General features: G+C 36.0%; 1 protein-coding gene across 1 annotated transcript in view; it reads right to left on the bottom strand.

Moving 5' to 3' along the window:
* MALRD1 (MAM and LDL receptor class A domain containing 1) overlaps positions 1-24965 on the bottom strand; it is a 956759-nt gene that overhangs the window by 325822 nt on the left and 605972 nt on the right. Inside the window, exon 29 of the mRNA XM_064284901.1 lies at positions 11886-12069. Coding sequence (XP_064140971.1) covers positions 11886-12069 — 184 coding nt within the window. The remainder of the gene's footprint in view (positions 1-11885; positions 12070-24965) is intronic.

Here is a 24965-nt window from a genome sequence, read left to right as displayed (position 1 = left end):
CAACTTGTATGAACTTCCTACTTGTAAACCCCTTAAAAATAACCTTTCCCCTCACACTCACTGAGCAGTCTTGGTGGCAGCAACCCTGACTGCTCTTTTTCTTGTCAATGAAATAATGGCGACTTTCTACTCTTCCACCTCAGTCTCTCATTTATTGGCTGAGATGAGTCATGCTGAACAGAACCTGAGATTTCTACCCTGCAACACGGTTGGAGTTTTTTTTGTCTGTTTTTACATTGAGGTGTAATTCTCAACATGAGCTGTAGTCTTTGATCTTCGTCAGTAAGTGCTTCAAGTCTTCTTCACTTTCAGCAAGCAAGGTTGTGTCATTTGCATATCACAGGTTGTTAGTGAGTCTTCCTCCAATCCTGATGCCACCTTCTTCTTCATATAGTCTAACTTCTCGGATTATTTGCTCAGTATACAGATTGCATAAGTAAGGTGAAAGGATATAACCCACATGCACACCTTGCCTGATTTTAAACCACACAGTATCCCCTTGTTCTGTTTGAATTACTGCCTCTTGGTCTATGTAGAGGTTCAACATGAGCACAATTAAGTGCTCTGGAATTCCCATTCTTTGCAATGTTATCTATAATTTATTATGATCCACATAAGCAGTTACCTTTACTTAAGTGAAAAGTCAAAATTATTATTTTTTATATGAATATATATTATTTTATTTAGGAATCCTGGTGGTGCAAGTGGTTTGTGATCATCCAATAACCTAAAGGTTGGTGGTTAGAGCCCACTCACTGGCTGTGCAGAAGAAGAGGTTTGGCAATCTGTTTCCATAAAAGATTATAGTCAAGAAAATCCTATGGAGCAATCCTACTCTATAACACATGCGGTTGCCAAGAGTTGGGGGCCGCCTCAACAGCAGCTAACTACAACAACAACAAATGGCTTTATTTAGTAAGACATGCACTTATATGTGGATATATTATTGATATTGAATATAAATTGTTAGAAGAAATATAATCAGAATATATATTAGTTACAACAAAATATTTTTAAACAAGACCTTGATGCTTTTTTAATCAACTGAAGATATTTGCAGAAATGTAAAATATTTACTTCAAATAAGAGTATCCTTCCACTTGAGAAGCGCTGGGCATTTCACCCAACCGATAAGTAAAGTTTAATTTGAAGGACAAAGTTTAATTTGAATGTATATATTGGTTCTGACATAAACAGTGTGTTTACCAAGAAATAACTAATTATTTCTTGGCAGAAAATGTTAGTACAAAAGGTGCACTGTGGTTCATGAGGAAACCTAAAATAAAAATAGTCATATACACATACATAAAGAAACTGCTCTGTGTTAGCTCTGGTCACATTTTCTAGTATTTGTAGATATGGGGGACAAAGAACGTAGTTTGGCCTTAGTCTCTGGTTCCTAATTATAGCTCTTGGAATTCCCTAGCAATCAAGGTGTCTCTATTTTCTAAAATAGCCAGCCAACTCTTAAAAGTGTGTAGAGGAATAGTGGCTGTCTATTTGCTACCCCACCCTGGTAGCAAACCTCAGGAAAGGAGGAGGGCAGGATGCAGTCAATCATGCATGTTCATTCGTGGGATCAGCCATAACTATGCATTAAGGTCCCAGACATACATATGCACTGAGGTCCTAATGACGAAGGTACTTTGAACCTTGGAGCTTCCTCTTTGGGACTTCCTGTATTGGTGAGAACATCCATGTACAGGGCAGGGTGTGGCATGCCCCTGGGAACAATGGACACCTTGTACCTGGAACTCTCCTAGACCTTAACTGATGCATCCTTTCCGGTTATAATAAATGGGTAACTGTAAGTATACGTAGTCTCTGTGAGTTCTGTGAGTTGTTTTAGCAAATTATCAGACCCAACCCGAGGCAATGAAAGCCAGCAAAGAGGCTGGTATTTGCCTATTTGGCAAGGGCTGGAAGGACAGAATATCATTAATGTGGTAGATAAGGCTTATTTCCTATTTTCTCCCTGCCTTTATTTTTTTATTGAAAAAAACTCTGAAGCACAAAATAAAGTAATTCTGTAGCTCAGTGAGGGCAGGGAATTGCTCTGTTTTGAATTTTCACTCTTACATAGCATAATTGAATGCATGGTCTCTATTAGACTGTCTAGAACCCTGGTGGAGCAGTGGTTAAGAGCTTGGCTGCTAACCAATAGGTCAGCAGTTTGAATTCACCAGCTGCTCCTTGGAAACCCTATGGGGCAGCTCTACTCTGTCCTATAGGGTCACTATGAGTCAAAATCGACTCCACAGCAATGGGTTTGTTTTTTTATTAGTCTGCCTAGAAACCCTGGTGGCGCAGCAGTTAAGCGCTCGGCTGCTAACTGAAAATTGATGGTTGGAAAACACCAGCCTTTCCATGGGAGAAAGATGTCACAGTCTGCTCTCACAAAGATTACAGCCTTGGAAACCCTATGGGGCAGTTTTACTCTGTTCTATAGGGTCACTATGAGTCAGAATTGACCCAACGGCAATGGGTTTGTTTGTTTGTTTTTACATATTATTTAGGGGACTGTGGTGGCACAGTAGTAGAATTCTTGCCTTCTTTGAAGGAGAACCAGTTTTGATCCCTGGTCAATGCACTTTATGTGCAGCTGCCACCTGTCTGTCAGCGGAGGCTTGCATGTTGCTATGATGCTGAACAGGTTTCAGCAGAGCTTCTAGACTAAGATAGGCCAGGAAGAAAGGCCTGGCAACCTACTTCTGAAAATCACCAGTGAAAACTTGATGGATCATAACTGTCTGTAGTGCCGCCAATCACAGGAACAGTACAGGACTAGGCAGGGTTTCTTTCCATTGTGTTGTCATTGTGCATGGGGTTGTCATGGGTTAGGGACATACTGGATGGCAGCTAACAACAACACATATTATCTAATGATTAGCTATTAAAAATAAAACTACTCATAATTACTAATTACAGTAAGGTGTTTATTATTTTTTTCTATTCAGAACCATATTCCTTCCATACGTATAAATTTTTTCTTTTTAGCTTTGTTGGCAATATTTACATTAAAAGGAAATTTTCAGGTTTGAGAGCAACACTTGGAATACGCACATGTTGAGCAGAAATACAGATTTTCATTTAAGCTAAGTCAAGAAGGTAAGCTTTAAAGTCAAACTCTACAGGGTCCTGTTTACAGATTTATTTATTCCTGAACTTTATATACAGCAATCACTGTTTCACTGTTTTGTGATCTCCCAAGTTCAGTTTGAATCCAGAGTGGTGCTGCACTGAAAATCGTTATCATCAAGGCACTATTTTTCACTCTAGATCAATTGCTGTTTAAAGGATACTTAGGAGTCATGTATGCAGTTTTTAAGAGAGAAAATGAAAGGTGTGAAAGTGGTTATAATAAAAAACAAAGTCTTTTCAGGTTATCTGTGAAGAAAATGTACTAGATATCTAAAATTATAATAGCGCTGGCTTCTTTTATTCTGTTGTTATCGTTGTTAGGTGCCATGCATTTTGTTCCGACTCACAGTAACCCTGTGTGCAACAGAACTAAACACTTCCCAGTCCTGTGCCATCTGCACAACCGTTGCTGTATTTCAGCCCACTGTTGCAGCCACTGTGTCAATTCATCTCCTTTGAGAGTCTTGCTCTTTTTTGCTGACGCTCTACTGTACCAAGCATGATGTCCTTCTCCAGGGACTGCTCCCTCCTCATAACAAGTCCAAAGTGCATGAGACAAAGTCACGCCATTCTTGCTTCTAAGGAGCCTTCTGGCTGTACTTCTTCCAAGATCGATTTGTTCATTATTCTGGCAGTCCATGGTACACTTAGTATTCTTAGCCAACACCATAATTCAAAGGCATCAGTTCTTCTTTAGTCTTCCTTATTCATTGCCCAGCTTTCTCACGCATATGAGGCAGTTGAAAATATCATGGCTTGGGTCAGGCACACCTTCATTCTCAAAGTGACATCTTTGTTTTTAACACTTTAAAGAGATCTCTTGCAGCAGATCTGCCCAATGAAATGTGTCATTTCATATGTTGACTGCTGCTTCCATGGGCATTGATTGCAGATTCAAGTAAAATGAAATTCCTGAAAACTTCAATATTTTCCCCATTTATCACGATGTTGCTTATTGGTCCAGTTGTGAAGATTTTTGTTTTCTTTGTGTTGACGTGTAATCCATACTGAAGGCTGTGGTTTTTGATCTTCCTCAGTGAGTGCTTCAAGTCCTCTTCATTTTCAGCAAGCAAGTTTGTGTCATCTGCATAACACAGGTTGTTAATGAGTCCTCTTCCAATCTTTATGCTGTGTTCTTCATATAGTCCAGCTTCTTGGATTATTTGCTCAGCACATAGATTGAATAAGTTTCATTACTCTCTTATTTTAGTCCCAAGGTATCAAAAAAGCCAAACATTGTCTAATGCACACATTTCAGTTCTGCTTGAGGAGGTGTGCACAGTACACTGCATAGAGATTTCCACAGACCAGACATCGATAAATGTTTGCTGAACATGCTGAACTGGATCAAATCTGAAATGTTGATTTAAAAAGTGTTATGCCTGAAATAATGAAAAGCCTTTTACTGTTGTTCACCTATACTTTTTTGCCAACAGATATTCAGTCCTTACTATATTACATGCATTGTTCAAAGCACCTTGTATAAAGTAAATTTTATAAAATTTATAAAATTAAAGATTTAATTCTGATTAAAAACTCTATGAAAAAGAAGTTATTATTATCACTTCATAGAAGAGAAAAATGGGGCAAAGGAAGATTAAGTAACTTGTGTACAACCACACAGCAGATATAAAACATCTAAGTTAGGATTTAAATGGAAACCCTGGTGGCATAGTGGCTAAGTGCTGTGGCTGCTAACCAAAAGGTCGGCAGTTCGAATCTGCCAGGCGCTCCTTGGAAACTCCATGGTGCAGTTCCACTCTGTCCTATAGGGTCGCTATGAGTCCGAATTAACTCAATGGCAGTGGGTTTGGGTTTTGTTTTGTCTTGCTCCAGAGCTGGGTTTTTAACCACTTACATATATGCCCCTTAGTTTTAATACTGTACTTAGATAAATAGTATTCTGACTGGAAATCAAATAACCATTTAGTCCCGGCACTTTTATAATTATAATGATGGAATATTCCTTTCCTATTTGTACCTTTTTTTTTTTATTTGTATCTTACTTCCCTGTTCTATTGAATAGTCGTTGCATTTTATAAGATTTTCTTACAAACCATTTTTGAATCAACATTTGAATAAAAAAAGAAAAATATCAAATTCTAAAGCTGTCACTTATTTTTCTATGAATATGTTAGTTTGATTCCTTATTAGCACATCCAAAAATAAGCTTCTTAGAGTGTCTCTGGACAGACCAAAGACTAGGCCATTATTTTGCTTTATTTTTCTTTTCAGAAAATTACAATATATTTAATAATAATTGAAGACTGTGTCATACTGTACTCAGAATGCAAAAAAAAAAAAAAACCCTCTAACTTTATGTTTTCCATTTACTATGTTTTTTTATGTATAATTTATTAAAATGAAATGGAAAGTGAGAAACTATGACGCTCAAATAGCTTTCTTATTTGCTGGTAAAGTAGATTTCCCTCTCTTTTTCTCTCTCTATATACAGACATATACATATATGTATATCATATATATAATTTATATCCTCTACCTTTCCTTATTTTCAGTTTCGGTCAATTTTAAAGTTTTTTCCACAGTGATTCTGAATTTTATTTTAAAGCATAGACCCCAGAGTTAAGTCAAAGAATCAGAGAAAAATCTAAGAGATCATCTATTTTGATCCTGTTACTTTATAAATGAGAAAACTGCAGGTCTAAAACGATGTGATCAAAATTACATAATTAGCATCAAACCTTTAAGAGAGTCTATATAAATATTCAAAACAAATAGTCTACATTTTGAGTTCTGTGGCTCTATTCTCTTCCATCAATTTGATCTGAATCTTCTCTTTCCTTCAATTGTCCTTATTCAATTTTGATTCCACTCCCAACAGTGTTTTGTTTCTTTGTTTTTCTTTTTTAACTGTGGTACTCTGCCAGGAAAGGGAATTCTGGTAGGTAAGTTACGAGAATCAGAGTCCAGACTACTCCAGCCCCTCAGGTCTTACTGTGGACCTCTTGGACTCATGCACTCTTAAAGTGGGTGAAACCTCCCCATTTTTAGCTGCCATTCTCAAGCCCCCTAACTTCTTTTTCCATTAAATATCATATTTCATGACTCAACTGGGCTCTACAGAGGAATTAAATGTCGATTTAGTATTTAAAAATTAATCAATATAATTCACTAAACTAACAAGATCTAAGAATTAGAAAAATTTTTATTTACAGACTGTATCTTTGTGATTAGAAAAATATCCAAAGAATGTACAAATAAACTAATAGCATTATTAAGTGAATTTAGCAAGATCACTGGATACAAATTTAATATCCAAAACTTACATTTTTATAAAACTCACACACAATTAGAAATAAAACTTAAAGATCTTATTTACAATAGGTTTTATGACAAACACCTATAATGTAAATTACTTCTAAGCAGAGATTATTTACTTATTATTAAATCAGTATTATATATTTAAGAAAATGGAAAGATATACCACATTCATGGATTGGAAGGCTTAATATTGTTAAGATGTCAGTTCTCCCAAAATTGTCCTGTAGATTCAATACAGTCCTAATCAATGCCTGGAAGTTTATTATTTTGTAAAAATTGACCAACTGATTCCACAGTTAACATGAAAATGCAAAAAGTAAAACAAAACCAAGATAATACTGAAGATGAACAAAATGGTGGGATTATTCACTGTATTAAATGTCAAAACATATTATAAAGTTATGTTTTTGTTGTTGTTGTTGTGTGCCATTGAGTTGATTGTGAGTCATAATGACCCTACATAACAGAGTAGAACTGCCCCATTGAGTTTCCTATGCTGTAACGTTTACAGGAGCAGATTGCCGAGTCTTGTCTCCTGCAGAGCGGCTGGGGGCTTCGAACTGCAGATCTTTTGATTAGCAACCATGCACTTAACTGTTGTGTCACCAGGCATTACAAAATGCAGTATTTGTGCAAGCATAGACAAAGAGACTAACAAAATACTGTCCAGAAACAATGCACATATGGAAAATTGCTTTATGACAAACATACCACTACAGAGTAATGTCAAAAGAAGTCTTTTCAGTAAGTGGTGCTGGTTCAATTGAGTATCAACAGAAAAAATTAAAATTGATCCATATTTTGTTACACATAAAAAAGCAATTCCCAGGCTATTGTAGATTAATTGCAAAAGGTAACAGGAGAATTAAAAAAAAAAATTTTTTTGATACCTTTATTATATTTTGATAAGCAATGTTTTTTCTTTCTAAATAAGAAAAAATGCAATAACATTAAAGGTGAAGATTGATACATGAAACTTCATTGAAATTAATAATATCTGTTCATCTGAAATCACTACTAATAGAATAAAAAAGCAAGCCACCACAGAGTGGAAAAGATCTTTGAAATAAATATAACTTGCAAAGGGCATGTACCATAACACATGAATTAGCCTTCAAATCTCAATAAGGAAAAGAAACACAAACCAATGGAACAAATGAGTGCTTGAGCAGGAACTAAGTAAAGCTGCTGTTGTCAAATGCCTAACTTCATTAGTTATCAAGGAAATGCAAATTAAAACCACAGTGAGATACTACTTTACACTAACCAGAAAGGCTAAAATTTAATATATTTATAATACCAAAAATTGGCAAGAGAGCAGAACAACCGGAACTCTCGTATGCTGCTTTGGGGAGGTAAGGTGATTCAGCTGCTCTGAAAAACTGGCAATATGCACTGAATGTGAACATATGCATATCCAGTGACCCAGCAATTGTTAATAATATTAAAATTGCTAATAATAAACAACAGAAGTGTTCAGATATGTGCAGGAAAAGGTATACGGAAGAGTATGTATGGTAGCATTATCATACTAGTAAAAACCTAGAAACTATTTTTTTTTTTTATCCCAAGGTCAATACAATGGGTAACAATGCTATTTCCATTCAGTAAAACACTATACTGCAATGACAATGGATAAACTGCTGCTATATGAAACAGTATAAATAAGTCTTACAAATACAAAGTTTAAATATAATCAAAATTAATCCATAATCTTACAAATCAAGACAGTGGCTCCTTTTAAGGAGCAGAGAGTTAGCTGTTATTGGGAAAGGCCAGGAGGGATGCTTCATGACTCTGGCTATTTTCACAACATGGAGAATAAAAATTATACTAAAAAAGTTTCTTTTCTTTCTTTCCAGCACCAATATCACGGCATCCATGACATTTATAAATACTTATAATTAATAATGTAATCATCTACTGTATTTCTACACAAATAATAGGCCTTTTCCATTACTTTGCCAGCTGCGCCCTCTACCCTGCAACATATTTTTGTAAGTGGACTATGCTGAATTTTTTTACAGCAACATGTAAAAAAATTAACATAGTGGCGCTTATGAAAATATCTTGTGGTGGGGGAGGGCATGGCTGGAAAACAAACAAAAGGTGTGTGTTATTTACATAAAAATATTGTATACCTGTTTAATATTTCACTTTCTTGAATCACATGCTATTATTTATCAGTTGTATATGTAGGTTCAATAAAAAAATGTTGATTGAGAATCTGAATAGCATCAAATAGAAGAAAATCTTAAAAAAACAAAAGAAAGATTTTGATATAATTCTGATATAAAATGACTGCTGGAAAACATGGTCTTAAAGTTAATAATATTATGTCAGCTTTATATATAATTGACTTGAAATGGTGTGATATTGATATTTTGAATTAGTGAGTTTGTTTTGGTTATCGCTAATTTATTTTTCATTCAATAGAAATATAAACCTTTTCTTTGTGTAAGGCATTTTATGAGGCATTTCATGATATGAACATTAATCATCTACAAATCAGCATAATTTAGGGGAAAAGAAATATATTCATCTATTACCTGTTCCATAAAAAGTAGTATTTGTTATGGGATACATTTATTATTTGATTTTTTATAAGAAATAGAATCCAGAAACCACCTAACATTTGATGACATGCAGATATCATTCTGTATAAAGAAGCTTTGAAGAGATCATCTTTGTAAAAACAAACTGGAATATTTTCTGAAAATAACAATTTTTCTCTAGATCTTAACATCCTGTATTCATGTATGCACTATAATGTCATTCTCAAGAGATCTGAGAGAAAGTAGAAAAATTCAGGATAATTCTCAAATGATAATTCAAAATGAAGGCAGGATGTAACAGAGAAATAGACATTAAGAAAAATTTTAAGTCTTCATCTCAAATGGGGAACAGCATCAATTCCATGATAAATTTTATGATGATCTTTTTTGCATATGATTTGAAGTTGGTTTCCTAACTTAGGGTACAGAAGGATTGTCTGAGAATATGACATGGTGAATAATAACAATGAAGGTATAACAATAAAATATCATACTTAAATACATTTACATGTGCCCAAGCTTCTAAACACTCAACATATATTAAAACAGTTAATATTCACAGAAATCTATAATGGAAGTATTATTATTATCATCCCCATTTTATAGAGGAGGAAACTGAGGCTCAGTGAAATGAAGAAACTTATTCCAGGTAGTCAGTGGCATAGGCAGATTCCAACCCCAGTTAGTTTGTCTGAAGACTCTATTCAAACCACTATGTTATTCCAAAAACAAAACAAAACAAAACAAAACCCCAGACAAATCCGTTGCCATCCAGTCGATTCCGACTCTGATTTTTAGGTATTTTGTCTAACATTCTCTTCTACTAAACAGTCAATAGGAGGAAACAACTCAGGGGAACTAATACTCTAAGTACCTTCTCCTCACTCATGTAGTACAATAATGATATTTTGTTGGCATCTAATTCAAAACTAAGAGGATTAAAAAAAAAAGCATTGCTCTATAGTTTCATACAAATTCTTCCAAGGATTTTTCCGTAATGCCTTTGTTACATTCCACTAAAACTTTCTATCTTGACTAAAAACAATTTGAAAATCTAAAAACAATTGGAAACTCTGGTGGCATAGTGGTTAAGGGCTACTGCTGCTAACCAAAAGGTCGGCAGTTCAAAGCCATCAGGAGCTCCTTGGATAACCCTACGAGGCAGTTCTACTTTGTCCTTTAGGGTTGCTATGAGGCCGAATCTCTCCTCAGCGATGGGTTTGGTTTGTGCTATTTATAGCAGGCTGGAGCTATTAAAAACCAATGGCTACTCTTTCCTAAAATATATTCTATATACAACTGACCATATTTGACTACAATTGATCACATAATGCCTTTTATTTGATGATGTAGAAAGAATTGTAGAAGTAAAAAGAGTTTGTCACTAAAGGAAAGATATTAAAGTATTACTCAGTAAGTTGAGTGTTGGATTGAGTTGAACGAAATGAATTATGATCATGTTAATTCTCACAGGACTTTAAGATAAGAAGGAGAAGAAACAGGGCAAAGTTCGACATGAAACCTGGCAAAGCTGGAATGAGTAACTCAGTTCCTGTCTGTTCCTGAATCAACCCATCTAGAAATCCCTCGGCTTCCCTAGAGAGGAAAAGAATTTCTCTCATTAATAAAAGCTTCTTTCTTTCTAAGACCTTAGTGAAACTGTTGAAGAGTTTTTCCTTTACAAATTGCCAGGATCATTTCTAGATTGAGTTACCAACCATAAGAGGAATTCAGCATATTACTAGGAAAATTGACCAGAAAAGGGTTTTAAAAGGCACATTCTCACTTCGGAGGTTCTTTACTCATGGCTCTATGTTCAGAAGTCCGTTTTCTTTTTCCAAAGCACTTTCTCCCAAACACTCCAAGGACAAGTCTTGTCTCCTACTTGACATAGCTGTGTGCTCCCTAGATCATCTGAGGTGCACAAAATTTGATTTTAGGTAACATATGTAAAGTAGTTGAGTATATATAAGGTAGCCAAAAGCCCCTACCTTTCCTGGAAAAACAGGGGAAAGTCAAACTCTAAAGGACTTACTTCTACACAGGATCGTTTGAACCAGCACTACTCAGAAAAAGAACAGATGTTATACCATCTCCAAAACTAAAGTCACATTTTTGAACTGCTTCAGTGAAATGATATTTTAATATGAGTGCGACTATAAAATTAAATAGCTTTCTGCTTTAGCTGCTCAGTCCCAGAGGCTTGCTGCCAAAAGATTCAGTGTAGAAAACCACAGAGCATATATACTTCATTGGCAGTAAACACCGTGCAGTGCTATTTTGAAAATCAAATGGAATAATTCCTCTGAAAACTTTGCAAACTGAAAAATTATACAAATGTATTTAAAATTATATTTTACATTATTCTAGGCAGCTTTGTAAAGAAATTCTAGGTGTAGTTACGTTTTGCATTTAGAAGTCTGAGAAGTGGTAACGCATTTTTTTAAATTTACTGTTCACTTGCTAGAGTAGCGTTTTAAATCCCCCAAGCATAGCTCTCAATTCAAGGTCTGCTTGAATTATACCTGGTTGAATTTATTTCTAATATACCCACTAATTGTTAGCTTTTATCTCCTTTTTACTGCTTCATTTTAATTTTAATTAAACATATGTAAATATTAGGCTTACACTTCAAATTGTGTTGCAAAATCAATCCAAAGGAGAACACAGCTACATGGTAGAAAGGAGAGGTTATGGAAGGAAGAGAGGAGTTACTTGTGAAACTGAAGAATGGAAAAGGTATTAAAATGATATGTAACTGTAAGTTTGACAGTCGTGATATCTCTAATCTGATTTTTGTGTATGTGCAGAACACATAGTGGTAAAACATTTCATAAACGTGTAACAAAGACAAGGAGCGTAGATTATAAATGTGCTTCCAAACAGAAGTGCTTTCCAGAAACTTACCAGTCATGCAGTTCTTAAATTCAATGTCATCAACTGCAGCTCCTCCTCCCAGATCTCTCGTTCTGATACCTTGAAATATGACTTGGAAATTCCTTAACTTTCCCAGCAGGATTATGGCCTTTTGCCAGTGATCTCTGGGGTTCTGGTCACTTTCTTGCCATATTTTTGATAGTCCTTTCTCCGTCTGAAAGTAAAGAAGTCTGCTTTAGGGAAATAAACACCGAAACAAAACAAAAACCATTTAAAACAGAAACATTTGACCAATGAAATCTAACAATTTTTTTTTTTTTACCTCTGACAATATTCATGATACTGTTTACCCTACCAACACAAGGGTTATTAATCTTCTAAAGTGTTTCCCAAAATTAATATTAGCAGATGAAAATACACTTGGTATTTTCAGAGACACCATTATTACTAAGTGCTCTATTCAGTTAAATTCTGTCTTTCAAGAACACAAAATTCTTGATATTTGATGGAATCAGAACAGTTTACAGAGGCTCTGGGTTTATAGCTCTGGATACCTCCCACCTTCTATTCATGTTCTTTAGCTAGTTAGATCGCACCTCCCTATGAAGAGCTGAAATTACTGACAGAAGGAGGAGACGAAAGGGAAGAATATGGGGGAGAAGTCACTAATCTCCGAAGAATAAAGGAATTGTAATGTGAACTGAGCACAGAGAGAAAGTGATAGATAATTTTTAAGAGTAGTCAGATCTCAAAATTCTATTAGGATATGGATATAAGCATCAACTATAACTTTCTATACCAAATTTTTTTATTAGAAAGGTAAAAAAACTCCAAAAAACTTACAGAAATACTTCTTCTGAATACCTGTTTGGTTCTACAAGTAGTAGAGTATTCTAACACATAAACAGCCCCAGTATAATATAACATGACATGACATGACAAGTAACATAATAGCAATGATCAAATAAAAGTGATACCCACAGTAAAACAGACTATAAGCCAGTTAAGCACAAGGACAAGGCTTTGATCATATACAATGTTGTTTGCTATTCTGGGCCTAGTCCGTTTTGAGAACTAGATGCATTACCAAATCATGAGGATGGAATATATGTGTGTTGTGTGTGGTTACAAACAACACACATATAGCATTATGTTTATGGTTAGCACAAACAATATTTCAGGGTCTATTATTATATTTCCATGATATAGTCACAGAAAACTTTGTATATGCTTAAAATTAAAACAGTACAATACACCAAAAAAACCCAAACCCACTGCCATTGAGTCATTTCTAACTCATAGCAACCCTATGAGTAGAACTGCCCCATAGGGTTTCCAAGCTGTAAATCTTTAAGGAAGCAGACTACCACGTCTTTCTCCCTCAGAGAAGCTGGTGGGTTCTAATTGCCAGTCTACTAGTTAGCAGCCAAACACTTTAACCACTGTGCCACAAAAAACAAAACAAAAAAACCTGTTGCCGTTAATTCTGACTCATAGTGACCCCATAGGACAGAGTAAAACTGCCCCATAGAGTTTCCAAGGACTGCCTGGTGGATTCAAACTGCTGACCTTTAGGTTAGCATCTGTAGCTCTTAACCACTGGGCCACCAGGTTTTCCATTGTGCCACTAGGACTCTAAATACTACAATAAACAAGAGTATATCATGGAATAGCATCTGGAAAACCAGGCTAGATGTTCTAACAGCTTTTAACATACAGCTGTGAAATAAACAGATACTTTAAAGAATATAGGTTAAATGAGAAAAAGGAAATGTTTGAAGAGGGGAACCAAAGGGGCTACACATTCACAGTTCTATGCTTTTCTGGGAACGTTTTATGTTGATAAATATGACTGGCACCTTGTTTTGCTGAGCGAGACATTAATGTTTGATCAAGTGGTTCTTTCTCTGTGTGGTTACAGGGAGAAAAAGGAACTAGCTATTAGTTCTTCTAAAATTAACGCTGCAAAACAACCAACAGTCTATAGTTTGATCTTTCAACATTCTGTCCAAAACACAGCAGATTTTCACACCCAGAGATTCATGTAACTTATGCATAAAGGGGATGGGAAATTCACACCTCATTAATGGAATTTCTTATCTTTGCGATTACTAGAGAACAGAAGTCCTTTTCAAGGTTAGTCTTTGACTCTCAGAGATGTCTTAGTGATTTGGAAACAAGGGAACAGTTAGTTAAATTAAAGATTAAAGGGAACTTTGTCCAACACTTAGCAATATACTAGGTGTGGATATTGATGAAAGTCTGACAACTTACAAACTTAGTTCATTTTACTAATTTTTCCTATTAATCTGCCTCTGCAATTTATAGAACCACTCATTAGTAATACCAAGCCCGCAAAGAGTTTTCAATAAATATCGTTGAAGGAGATCGTATGGTCATTTCAATCAATAAAATGTGAACGATATCTTAAGTCTTACAACTGGGCTTCTAATAAAAAAGAGACTTGGATAACGTATTCATTGACATTTTATGTGGTAGGAAAATAAAATGAGGGCTATTCTCTTGAGAACTGACCATTGATCAACCTAATGGTTAGAAATTGTAGAATCTCATTCTGATGTATTTGCTATTGTTCCACACTGATTCCATAATTATCAAAACTATTCATCAACTGTGCAGTGGGGGTTGATTTATTTCTTTACTTATCTCTCAGTTATTCATTTGTTCAGCAAACATTCAATGTTCACACAGTGTCAGATACTAAACCCACTCCCATCGAGTCGATTCTGACAATCCTATAAAACAGAGTAGAACTGCCCCATAGGGTTTTCAAGGCTATAAACCTTTTTTTTTTTAATTTATTTTTTTTATTATTGTACTTTAGATGAAGGCTTACAGAACAAACTAGCTTCTCATTAAATAATTAGTACACAGATTGTTTTGTGAAATTGGTTACCAACCCCACGACATGTCAATACTCTCCTTTCTTGACCTCGGGTTCCCTGTTACCAGCTTTCCTGTCCTCTCCTGCCTTCTAGTCCTTGCCCCTGGGTTGGTGTGCCCCTTTAGTCTCATTTTGTTTTATAGGCTTGTCTAATCTTTGGGTGAAGGGTGAACCTCAGGAGTGACTTCATTACTGAACTAAAAAGGGTGCCAGGGGCCATACTCAAGTTTCTCCAGTCTTTGTCAGGCCAGTAAGTCTGGTCTTTTTTTGTGAGTTAGAATTTTGTTCTACATTTTTCTCTAGCTCTGTCCAGGACCCTCTATTGTGATCCCTGTCAGAGCAGTCAGTGGTGGTAGCCTGGCACCATCTAGTTGTTCTGGACTCAGTCTGGTGGGGGCTGTGATATTTGTGGTCCACTAGTCCTTTGGACTAATCTTTCCTTTGTGTGTTCATTTTTCTTCATTCTCCCTTGCTCCCACCGAGGTGAAACCAGTGGAGTATCTTAGATGTCCACTCACAAGCTTTTAAGACCCCAGATGCTACTCACCAAAGTAGAATGTAGAACATTTTCTTTATAAACTATGTTATGACAATTGAGCTAGATGTTCCCCAAGACCATGGTCCCCACACAAGGCTATAAATATTTACAGAAGCAGATTGCCACATCTTTCTCCTGCAAGCCACTGGTAGGTTCAAACCTCTGACCTATTTTGGTTAGCAAATGAGTGCTTTAACCACTGTGCAACCAGGGTCCTCAGATACTGTGATAGACACCAGGAATAGTAAGGTGAAAAGACATGGAACCTAGTCATAAAAATTATTATAAAATTACTCTGTGTGCATGTATATATGTATATGTGTGTGTGTATATATATATATATATATATACACACACCTTCATTTTTTTTTTCATATATATAAATATAGAAAGAGAGAGGGAGGTACATAGATTTTACATGTGACAGTGCTTGTGTTTCAAAAAGATTACCAGTGACAGTGTGGACAACAAACTAGATATGAAACAATAAAAATCGGAAAGAAAAGCAAGCACTAGACCAGTGGTTCTCAACAGTCCCTAGACAAAATAATGAAATACAAATACCAGGGCACATCCCAAACTGTTGACTCAGAATCGCTGGAAAGGGTACCAAACATTTGTACTTCATACAAATATCTCCACAAGTATTTTAGATATATTGTCAATTCTGAGAACCGTAGAATGAAGTCATGGTGGATCTTGTATGCTATACTAAGGAATCCAAAGTTACTGTGTGTCTTAGTCATCTAATGCTGCTATAACAGAAATACCAAAAGTGGATGGTTTTAACAAAGAGAAATTTATTTCCTTACAGTAAAGTAGGCTAAAAGTCCAAATTCAGGGTGTCAGCTCCAGGGGAAGGCATTCTCTTCAATGTTCCTCAGGGTTAGGAGCTTCTCCACACAGGAACCCAGGTCCAAAGGACTCTGCTCCCAGTACTGCTTTCTTGGTGGTATGAGATTCCCCTGTTCTCTCTGCTCACTTCTCTCCTTTATATCTCAGAAGAGATTGGCTTAAGACACTATCTAATTTTGTAGATCATTTTTTTTTTTTATCAATATAACTGCCACTAATCCATCTGGTTATATCATAGTGATAGAATTTATAGCATATAGGGAAATCACATCAAATGACAAAATGGTAGACAATCATGTAATACCGGGAATCATGACCCAGCCAAGTTGACAGATATTTTGGGGGGACACAATTCAATCCAGGACACTGTGTAATGTTGTGATTAGGTGCCATCGAGTGGGTTTTTCGATTCACAGTGACCCCATGAGACAAAATAAAACTTCCCCATAGGCTTTTCTAGACTGTGATCTTTATGGGAACAGATGGCCAGGTCTTTCACCACTGGAACCACCAACCTTTTGATTAGCAGCTGAGTATTTAACCATTGCACCACTGACATTTAAGGATTTTTAGAAAGCTAGTATTACAGTCACAGAGAGAGCACGTTATGGAGTATAGGTTATAGCAGGGAGGCAGAGTGAGGTTGAGGTTAAATTCAGGGTAAGGATGTGGGTGAGAGAGAAAACCATAGGGAGGCCGTGAAAAAGAGACTGAGATTCTGAATGAACACAGTGTTGACAGTGGGTAAGACAAGTGATATTTATTATTTACCGTAAGTCAGGCAAAGTTATAAATGTTCATGAAATTCTTTTAAGAACCATAACAGATCTATGAGGACATTGCTATTATTAACCTTATTTTGCCTATGAGAAATCCAAAGTACAGAGCATTCAGTGATTTGCCAAAAGTCAGAGGGATTCAAACTCAGGAATTCTGGAGCTGGTTCTCTTCCTTTTAGTCACTGTATTGTATACCTCCCCAACGCAGATGTATGCAGGTGATGCCAGGTACAAAGACTTAACTAAGCAACTTTTTAAAAGACAATTATATAGTAATTCTCAAATTGTGTTCCATATATAGTTGCTTTAATTATTTACTTCATTAATTTTCTGATTTCAGTTCCTTCTAAACTGAGGAAGAAAAAAATCTTTCACTTCTAACTCATGTCTTTGCCACTGCCCAAGGATTTAACTCCTGAAGCATATGGATGTTCGACTCAATATTTTGAGGCAATAAACAAGAAAACTGATTAATCACACTAACAATAAGAAAAACTAGTCATTTATACAAACTGGATAAATCACAGAAACTAAAGAAATAATGTCTTTCCTTATATTTAACCTTTCTTATAACTTTGAATTTTTTTCTTATGTTGTATGCATACTAATCCTTTGCTTAAAAAACCTTTGCTTATACACGGTAAATTTGTTTTTGCAGTGTGTTTGTAGTCATACTTTGTACCAGTTTTTCCCTTTTGGGTCATGCAAAGAAAAGTAATAAGAAATACTAAAAAGATAAATTCTAAGATTTGCAAGTGGAATATAAAAAGTCCTGAAGGTCAACAAGAGAATGACAGAAAAGGGGAAAGATACAAAAGCATATTTACAGACAATTTGTAGAGGAAGAAACACGAAACAGATGCTCAGGCTGGTTGACAGTGAGGCAGTTCAGGAGTGCTTGGTAAATTGTGACGAGTACACTCCAGGGAGGATTTTGTAGCAGTAGGAACCAACTGAATGGGTGACTAAATGTTTGTTTGCATCAAAATGAAAATGGATCATGAAGGAAAAAAGTAATAAACAGAATAAAAGTTATGACACACTGGCTTTTTAAGAAATTAAAATATATTCAAAATAATAGTACACATATTATGAAATACATATAACCAAAGGATAAACTTTACAACAGTTGCTTATGAGAGGGGAGGGAAATGGGGATAAAAAGAAATAAAATAAATTTAAAATAAACCATCAATTATTTTTATATTTTTTAGTGTCTTTGGCTAATGTGCTGGACACTAAATAGTTTTACTAATTTTTTTTCAATTAATGGTATTGGAATTTCTAATTAGACCATTATAGTGTCTCCTAATCATGTAGGTTTTATTTGTTTCTTGGTAGTATTTTTCCTCCTCTCTTGTTATTTACTTTTAAATTGCTTTGGTCTTCCAGAACAATGTTAAACAATGGACATAACTGTGGTCGTTTTATGTAACTTTAAAAAGAAACAAAAATGATCACAAACATAAATTTAACCTGTAGACAGTTTATAAGGGCAACCTGTGAGAAATTCTCAGAAAATTAACATCTTAAGTAAATATTCATGACTTCTGCACTCTCATTGTTCCCTGCTGGAGAAACATAACTAGGAGGACAAACAGCCATGAGGTTAAAGGAAAAGTACAGCCCTCCAAGTGGAACTTGCATGGATTCTACCCATGCCGAAGTCTTTGGGTTCAGGAGGATATGAAATGGATCCTGTAGAGCCTTTTGCAGGAACCACGACTGACACTGCAATCTACAAAAACGGTTTGCCTCTCTGAATGAGCTGGTGGGTCTGGTGAGTACAAAGAAAAATCACCTGCCATTCAAAATGACTCAGTAGCTGGGAAGAGACATCAGATGAAGGACTCCTGTTGGGGTGTATTTAACAGCAAAGAGAGAGGTGCTCTTGAAATCATTAAAAAAAAAAAAAACTTAAGGAAGTTTAATGAGTAATGATCTCTGAAAAAAAGAAAAAAACAACTAATAGCTGAACTGAAGAATAGAATTGAGACTTCTAGAGCTATTATCTCAAAATACTGTCTGTGGAAAAGTGATGAGCCCCTAGGCTCTGGAGTCAGACTGCTGGGTTAAAACCTGAGCACTGCCTCTCACCAGCAGTTACTTCATCTATAAAATGGAAAATAAATGCATCTATCTCACAGAATTGTTTTGAGAATTAAAAGAGGTACCGTTAACAAAGTACCTAACATTAGTTATTGATATTATAGTGATGTTCATTGTTCACATTCTCATAGAGTAAAAATGCGAAGAACGGAAGATTGTGAGGGAAAGACAGGAGATATAAATAGAATCTGTATTCAAATAAGGAGTCCCCTGTGACACAAAAGGTTAAGTACTAGACTGCCAACCAAAAGGTTGGAAATTCAAACTCCCCCAGGCTGCCTCCAAAATTGTTGTTGTTAGGTGCCATTGAGTCGATTTCAACTCATAACGATACCATGTGACAGAGCAGAACTGCCCAATAAGGTTTTCTAGGGTGTAATCTTTACAGAAGCAGATTACCAGGTCTTTCATGTAGAGCCACTGGGTGGGTTCTAAATGCCAACCTTTTGGTTAGCAGCCACCAGGGCTCCTTGCCTTGGAAGTAAGGCCTGGCAGTCTGCTTCTGAAATGTCCCAACCTTGCAAACCCTATAAACACTTCTACTCTGCACTTGTGGAGTTGCCATGAGTCAGAATTGATTTGAGGGCGACTAACAACAGCAACAACAACATATTCAAATAACATGAGTTCTGAAAAGAAAGAATTAGCTTGAAGAGACTCAATTATCAGAAAAAATAAATGCAAATTTCTGAGCTGAAGAACAACTCAAAATTTTAAAATCGAATCACAAAAAATACATGACTTCCCCCAAAAGTCAGATATCCTGAATGATGAACACACTGCAAAATATCTGGCTAGTAATCCTCAAAATTTTCAAGGCCATTGAAAACAAGTAAAATCTGAGAAACTATCTCACGCAGGAAGTCCCCTAGAAGACATGGCTATTGGAGTACAAAAAAATGACAGGGGAGAAAAATGAGGAAATCTAAAGAAAGTATGAACTTACTTAATAATAGTGTATCAATACTGGCACATTGATTGTTACAAATGTTCAATACTAATAAAACCAAAAAAACCCAACCCACTGCCGTCGAGGTGATTTCCACTTTAGTGACCCTACAGGACAGGGTAGAACTGCCTCATCAAGTTTCCACGGAGTGCCTGGTAGATTCGAACTGCTGACCTCCTCGTTGACAGCTGTAGTGCTTAACCACTGCGTCACCAGGGTTTCCATCAATACTAATAGAACATGTTAATAATAGGGGAAATTGGGTATGGGTTATACGGAAACTCTTCGTACTATCTTCAGGAATTCTTTGTACTGTATCTGCATAATTCTATAAATCTAAAACTGTTTTTGAAAACCGAAAATATAACAAAATATATATATAAATATATGTGTGTATGTAAAGTAATTTCTTTTATATAATCCCCATGAGTAACTAGAATTTATCAAATCAAATATGAAAAGGCTGTAAAAAGCAGTAACTGTAAGAACTCTTTGGCCTTTACTCCTTTTTAGTCTAATAGAGTAAGTGTAGCTTTAAAATATTCTAATACAACTTTGTATATGTATAATGTATGTGTGAATTCTCTTTGCTGTTAGGATTTTTTTTCAAATTTTAGAAATTAAAAAAAAAACTTTAAAAGGTATGCTTGAATTAACAGAGCTTAAAAAATTAAAATTATAAGATACATACTGCAATTGCTCTCAATCTTAGGGGATACAAAAGGAGTGAGGAATAACCTATAATATAGAATAGGCCATGAAGATGATTGTTCTGACCAAGTTACAGTCAGAATGATTTTTGTGAGGTCTTTACTATACTCTCTGTATAGAAAAGGCTCACTAACCCAGTTAAAATCCCAATCTATGATAAAAAATGATAGTCAAGGTGATTTCCTACTTAGTGGTTGATGGCTGATTTCCACTGTCTTTCACACTACATTTGGCTCCTGAAGGAGAAAAAAAATTCATATAGTTGAACATAGAAGAAAAGTGGGAAAAAATAAAAATGAAGAATCCTTAGGAAGCATCTGACAGAAAGAGTAATAAGCGGAGGAGCAAGGTCAGGAACAGGATGTCAGTTATGAATGATACTATTTGTTCCTGGCACACTGTCCCTTCATGAGGGTTGATAACCATTCAATGCAAACAGAAGAACAGCATTTTATGACAAAATTATTGGACATAACTCAGCTCACTTGTCTTCTTTGAGAAGTGGGGAATAATGAGAGAAAAATAAAACAAATGTAAGTGTATGAAACAGCAAGTGTATACAAATGAATAGCAAATTTCATGCTAAGATCTGTGTAGGCATTTCTCTTGCCAAAAGAACGCCTGTATACATTGTGTACAAAGTGCGAATAAAAATCTTTCAGCAGAATATTAAAAGGAAAATTCTAGATATGATATCCTCTGAAAACCAGTACTATCTAATGGTAGACGCAAAATAAAATGTACAAAAAATGTTGCCAGCTCAGAAAAGTATGTAGAATTTAAATATGAGAATGGGGGAATTTTCTTGCTTGAATAAATCGCTTCATATGCCAAAATAGGAATGTAGCTTTCTGTTTCCTTTAACAATCAAACCAAAACCAAACCCGCTGCCGAAGAGTCCATTCCGTCTCACAGCCGCCCTGTAGGACAGAGTAGGACTGCCCCATGAGTCTCCGAGGCTGTAATCTTTACAGAAGCAGACTGCCTCATCTTTCTCTTGTGGAGTGGCTGGTGGTTTTGAACCAATGACCTTTCAGTTAGCAGCCGAGAACTTAACCACTGCACCACCAGGGCTATTTCCCTTACAGATAGATAAGTCAAAATATTCAAAATTTCACTCTTACAGTAAATGAATGAAATAGAAAATTTATACCAAAAAAAGGGATTATACTCCTAAAAAAATGAGCATAAGGATAGAAAGACATAGTAACAATAGGAGAATTAAATCAATGACAAAAAATATAAATAAGTCTAGCCATCAATTTATAGTGATGAAAATTAAGAAGGATAAGCAGTGATTTACTAATTATAATAAGACTATAACACGATAAAATGAATTTATTCATTTTGTCACTTACTTAACCCATTCATTGAGCAGCTAGTCTAGGTCAGACACCATTCCACGTGTTGGCAAACTGTATAATGATAGAGGCAAAACTTAAAATTAAGCTTGTTTTTCAAAAACTCAAAGGTGGCATATTTAACTTGCTCACTATGTCTTGATAGTCCCTAATGCAGGTGAGGACAAATAATGAAATCTGCCTAGATGTGATAACATGAAGATTGTGTTTTAATTCAAATCAAATAATAATATATGTATTTTATGTGCCATTCATTGAGCTAGGTGTCAAGGTGAAAAAAAAGATGATACAATTTAAGGGACTCGCAATAAACGGGAGATCAAGTGCTATATAATTATTATACTGTAATTATAATAATACTTACCTGAGTGTGAGAAAAATTTATCATATTATAGAAAAGGGGTGCTATTTTTGTGAGGTAACAGTGAAATGAGGAGCCTGTGTGAATTAAGAAGGAGCCCTGGTGGCGCAGTGGTTAAGAGCTACAGTTGCTAATCAAAAGGCTGGCATCTTGATCCACCAGCCACTCCTTGGAAACCCTATGGGGCAGTTCTACCTGTTCTATAGGATCACTATGAGTCATAATCAACTTGATGGCAAAGGGTTTGAGTTTTCTTTTTTTTTTTTTTTTGGTTTAATAACTTGGCTTTGGAAACTGAACAGGAAATCACCAAGTGCATAAAGTAAATGAGGTCATTCCCAGAATATAGAACACACAATTGAAAGCACTGTGGCACGGAGTGCTTGAATATTTTACGAACCCTGAATAGTCTGATGTAGTTAGATCATCAGTGAGTTAAAGACTCTGAGGAGTCAAGACTAGGCATACAGACCAAGGCCAAAGATACTAACAAAAGTATCTTTAATTGTATATTAAGGATTTAAGACTCAAGCCTTTAGCCAATGAGAAGCCACTGACAGTTGGGTATATTGAGAGTAAAGGCTTAGGGACCTAGGAGTAGGCATTGCCTTGAAATGAGCAGGAGACATGAAGGTCTACATTGAAGAGCTAGTTGGATATCGGAGTTCATAACTGGACTGAACAACGTAAGAACACGGCTTTCTAAGTAGCCCAAAACCAAGCAGTAGAAATTAGATGGAGTGTTAAAGCATGGAGGTAAAATATCCAGGTTAAAACCAGAAAACCAAACCCAGTGCCGTCAAGTCAATTCCGACTCATAGCGACCCTATAGGACAGAGTAGAACTGCCCCATAGAGTTTCCAAGGAGCGCCTGGTGGATTTGAACTGCCAACCCTTTGGTTAGCAGCCGTAGCACTTAACCACTACACCACCAGGGTTTCCAAATATCTAGGTTAGAGTTGAGAAAATCTGAGGTGATAGAACTCATCAGAAGAAGACACATGCTTAGCAGTTGGGAGCACAGGCTCTAGAAACAATGACTCTGCTCAAATCCCAGTTATACCATTTACTAGTTGGGTGACACGGGCAAGTTACTCAATTTACCTTGGCCTTACTTTCTTTGCATGTAAAAATGGAGATAATGACAATACTAATTCACAATTTCTCATTTCAAACCTTTATAGTCAAATGTCTGTTGTAATTCAGAACATTTGCAATTTTAGAAATATATGACTGTGAACGTTGTTAGATATCTGCGCAAGTTTGTAATGGCAATTCTGTAATAAAATACACAAATAATTTTGAAGTAAAATGGATGGCTATTCACACTAAATGAAATAAATAAAAATTCTGAACAGTCTTGCTTCAGTTTTTGTCAGGCTTGAAGCCAACAGAGTTACAACAATTTTTCCATTTTCAGGGATTTTTAGATTTTGAATATATAGATAAGGGAGTATCTGTAGAACCTACTAGATAGTGTTGTGACGATTAAAAGGGATAATACATGTAAAGGATTGTGAAGAGCACTTGGCATATGGGAGGCACTAAATATTTGTTAGCTCTTCTGATGATGATGATGATAGTGGTCATCGTAAGAGGCAGAGACTATGAGAAAAAGGAGCATTGGGGTCACCATGAGATGGAAAAGAATGGTTAGTAGTTTGAGAAGTAAAATGATAGAATGTAGTATTCAGAGGTTAGAATTTCAGAGCTAAAGAATTCAGAATTGGAGCAATTTCAGGTGAAGAAATGTTTCCTGAGCCAGTAGGCTGGGTTGGAGTTTGAAGAGAATGGAAAAGAGGAAGTCAGGTAAACGTACACAAGTGCTTTATAAAGAAAGAATACATTTGATGAAATTAACAGAATGTGGAGCATGGATCTATAAGCAGTCAAAACCAAAAACCAAATCCACTGCCATCGAGTCGATTCCAACTCAAAGCGACCCTATAGCAACCCTATAGGACAGAGTAGAACCGCCCCACAGAGTTTCCAACTAGAGCCTGATGGATTAGAACTGCTGACCTTTTTGTTAACAGTCAAAGCACTTACCCACTACACCACCAGGGTTTCTATAAGCAGTCAAAGGTAGGTAAAACTTTCAGAGATCATCTAATCACCAACATCTCATCTCCCAAACTCTTTGTCCCTACACCAAGAGAAGGAGTAGGAGAAAGTGATATTGGGTCAAACTGTTCTTTCTTCTGTCCACAAGGTGGGGTCATTGACCTAGAAAAGTTGTGGCTGGTCAGGCTTTCTGGTCAAGTGAAAAGAGGCTGAGTATTTTTCAACTCCAAGGAGTCCTGGTGGTGCAGTGTTTGAACGCTCAGCTGCTAACCAAAAGGTCGGTGGTTTGAACCCATGGGAGGAAGATGTGGCAGTCTGCCTCTGTAAAGATTTACAGCCTTGGAAACCCTATGGGGCAGTTCCACTCTGGTCAATAGGGTCACTATGAGTTGGAACCGACTTGATGGCACACAACAGCAACGACGTTTTCAACACCAGGCGCTTCTACTTTAGAAAGTTTCTGTGTATGGTCTGTTAT

The sequence above is a fragment of the Loxodonta africana genome, chromosome 4 (assembly GCF_030014295.1).
Source record: "Loxodonta africana isolate mLoxAfr1 chromosome 4, mLoxAfr1.hap2, whole genome shotgun sequence".
In the NCBI taxonomy this organism is placed as follows: Eukaryota; Metazoa; Chordata; class Mammalia; order Proboscidea; family Elephantidae; genus Loxodonta; species Loxodonta africana.
Note: the sequence above shows the minus strand (reverse complement) of the source record. Positions and strands in the feature narration are given on the sequence as shown.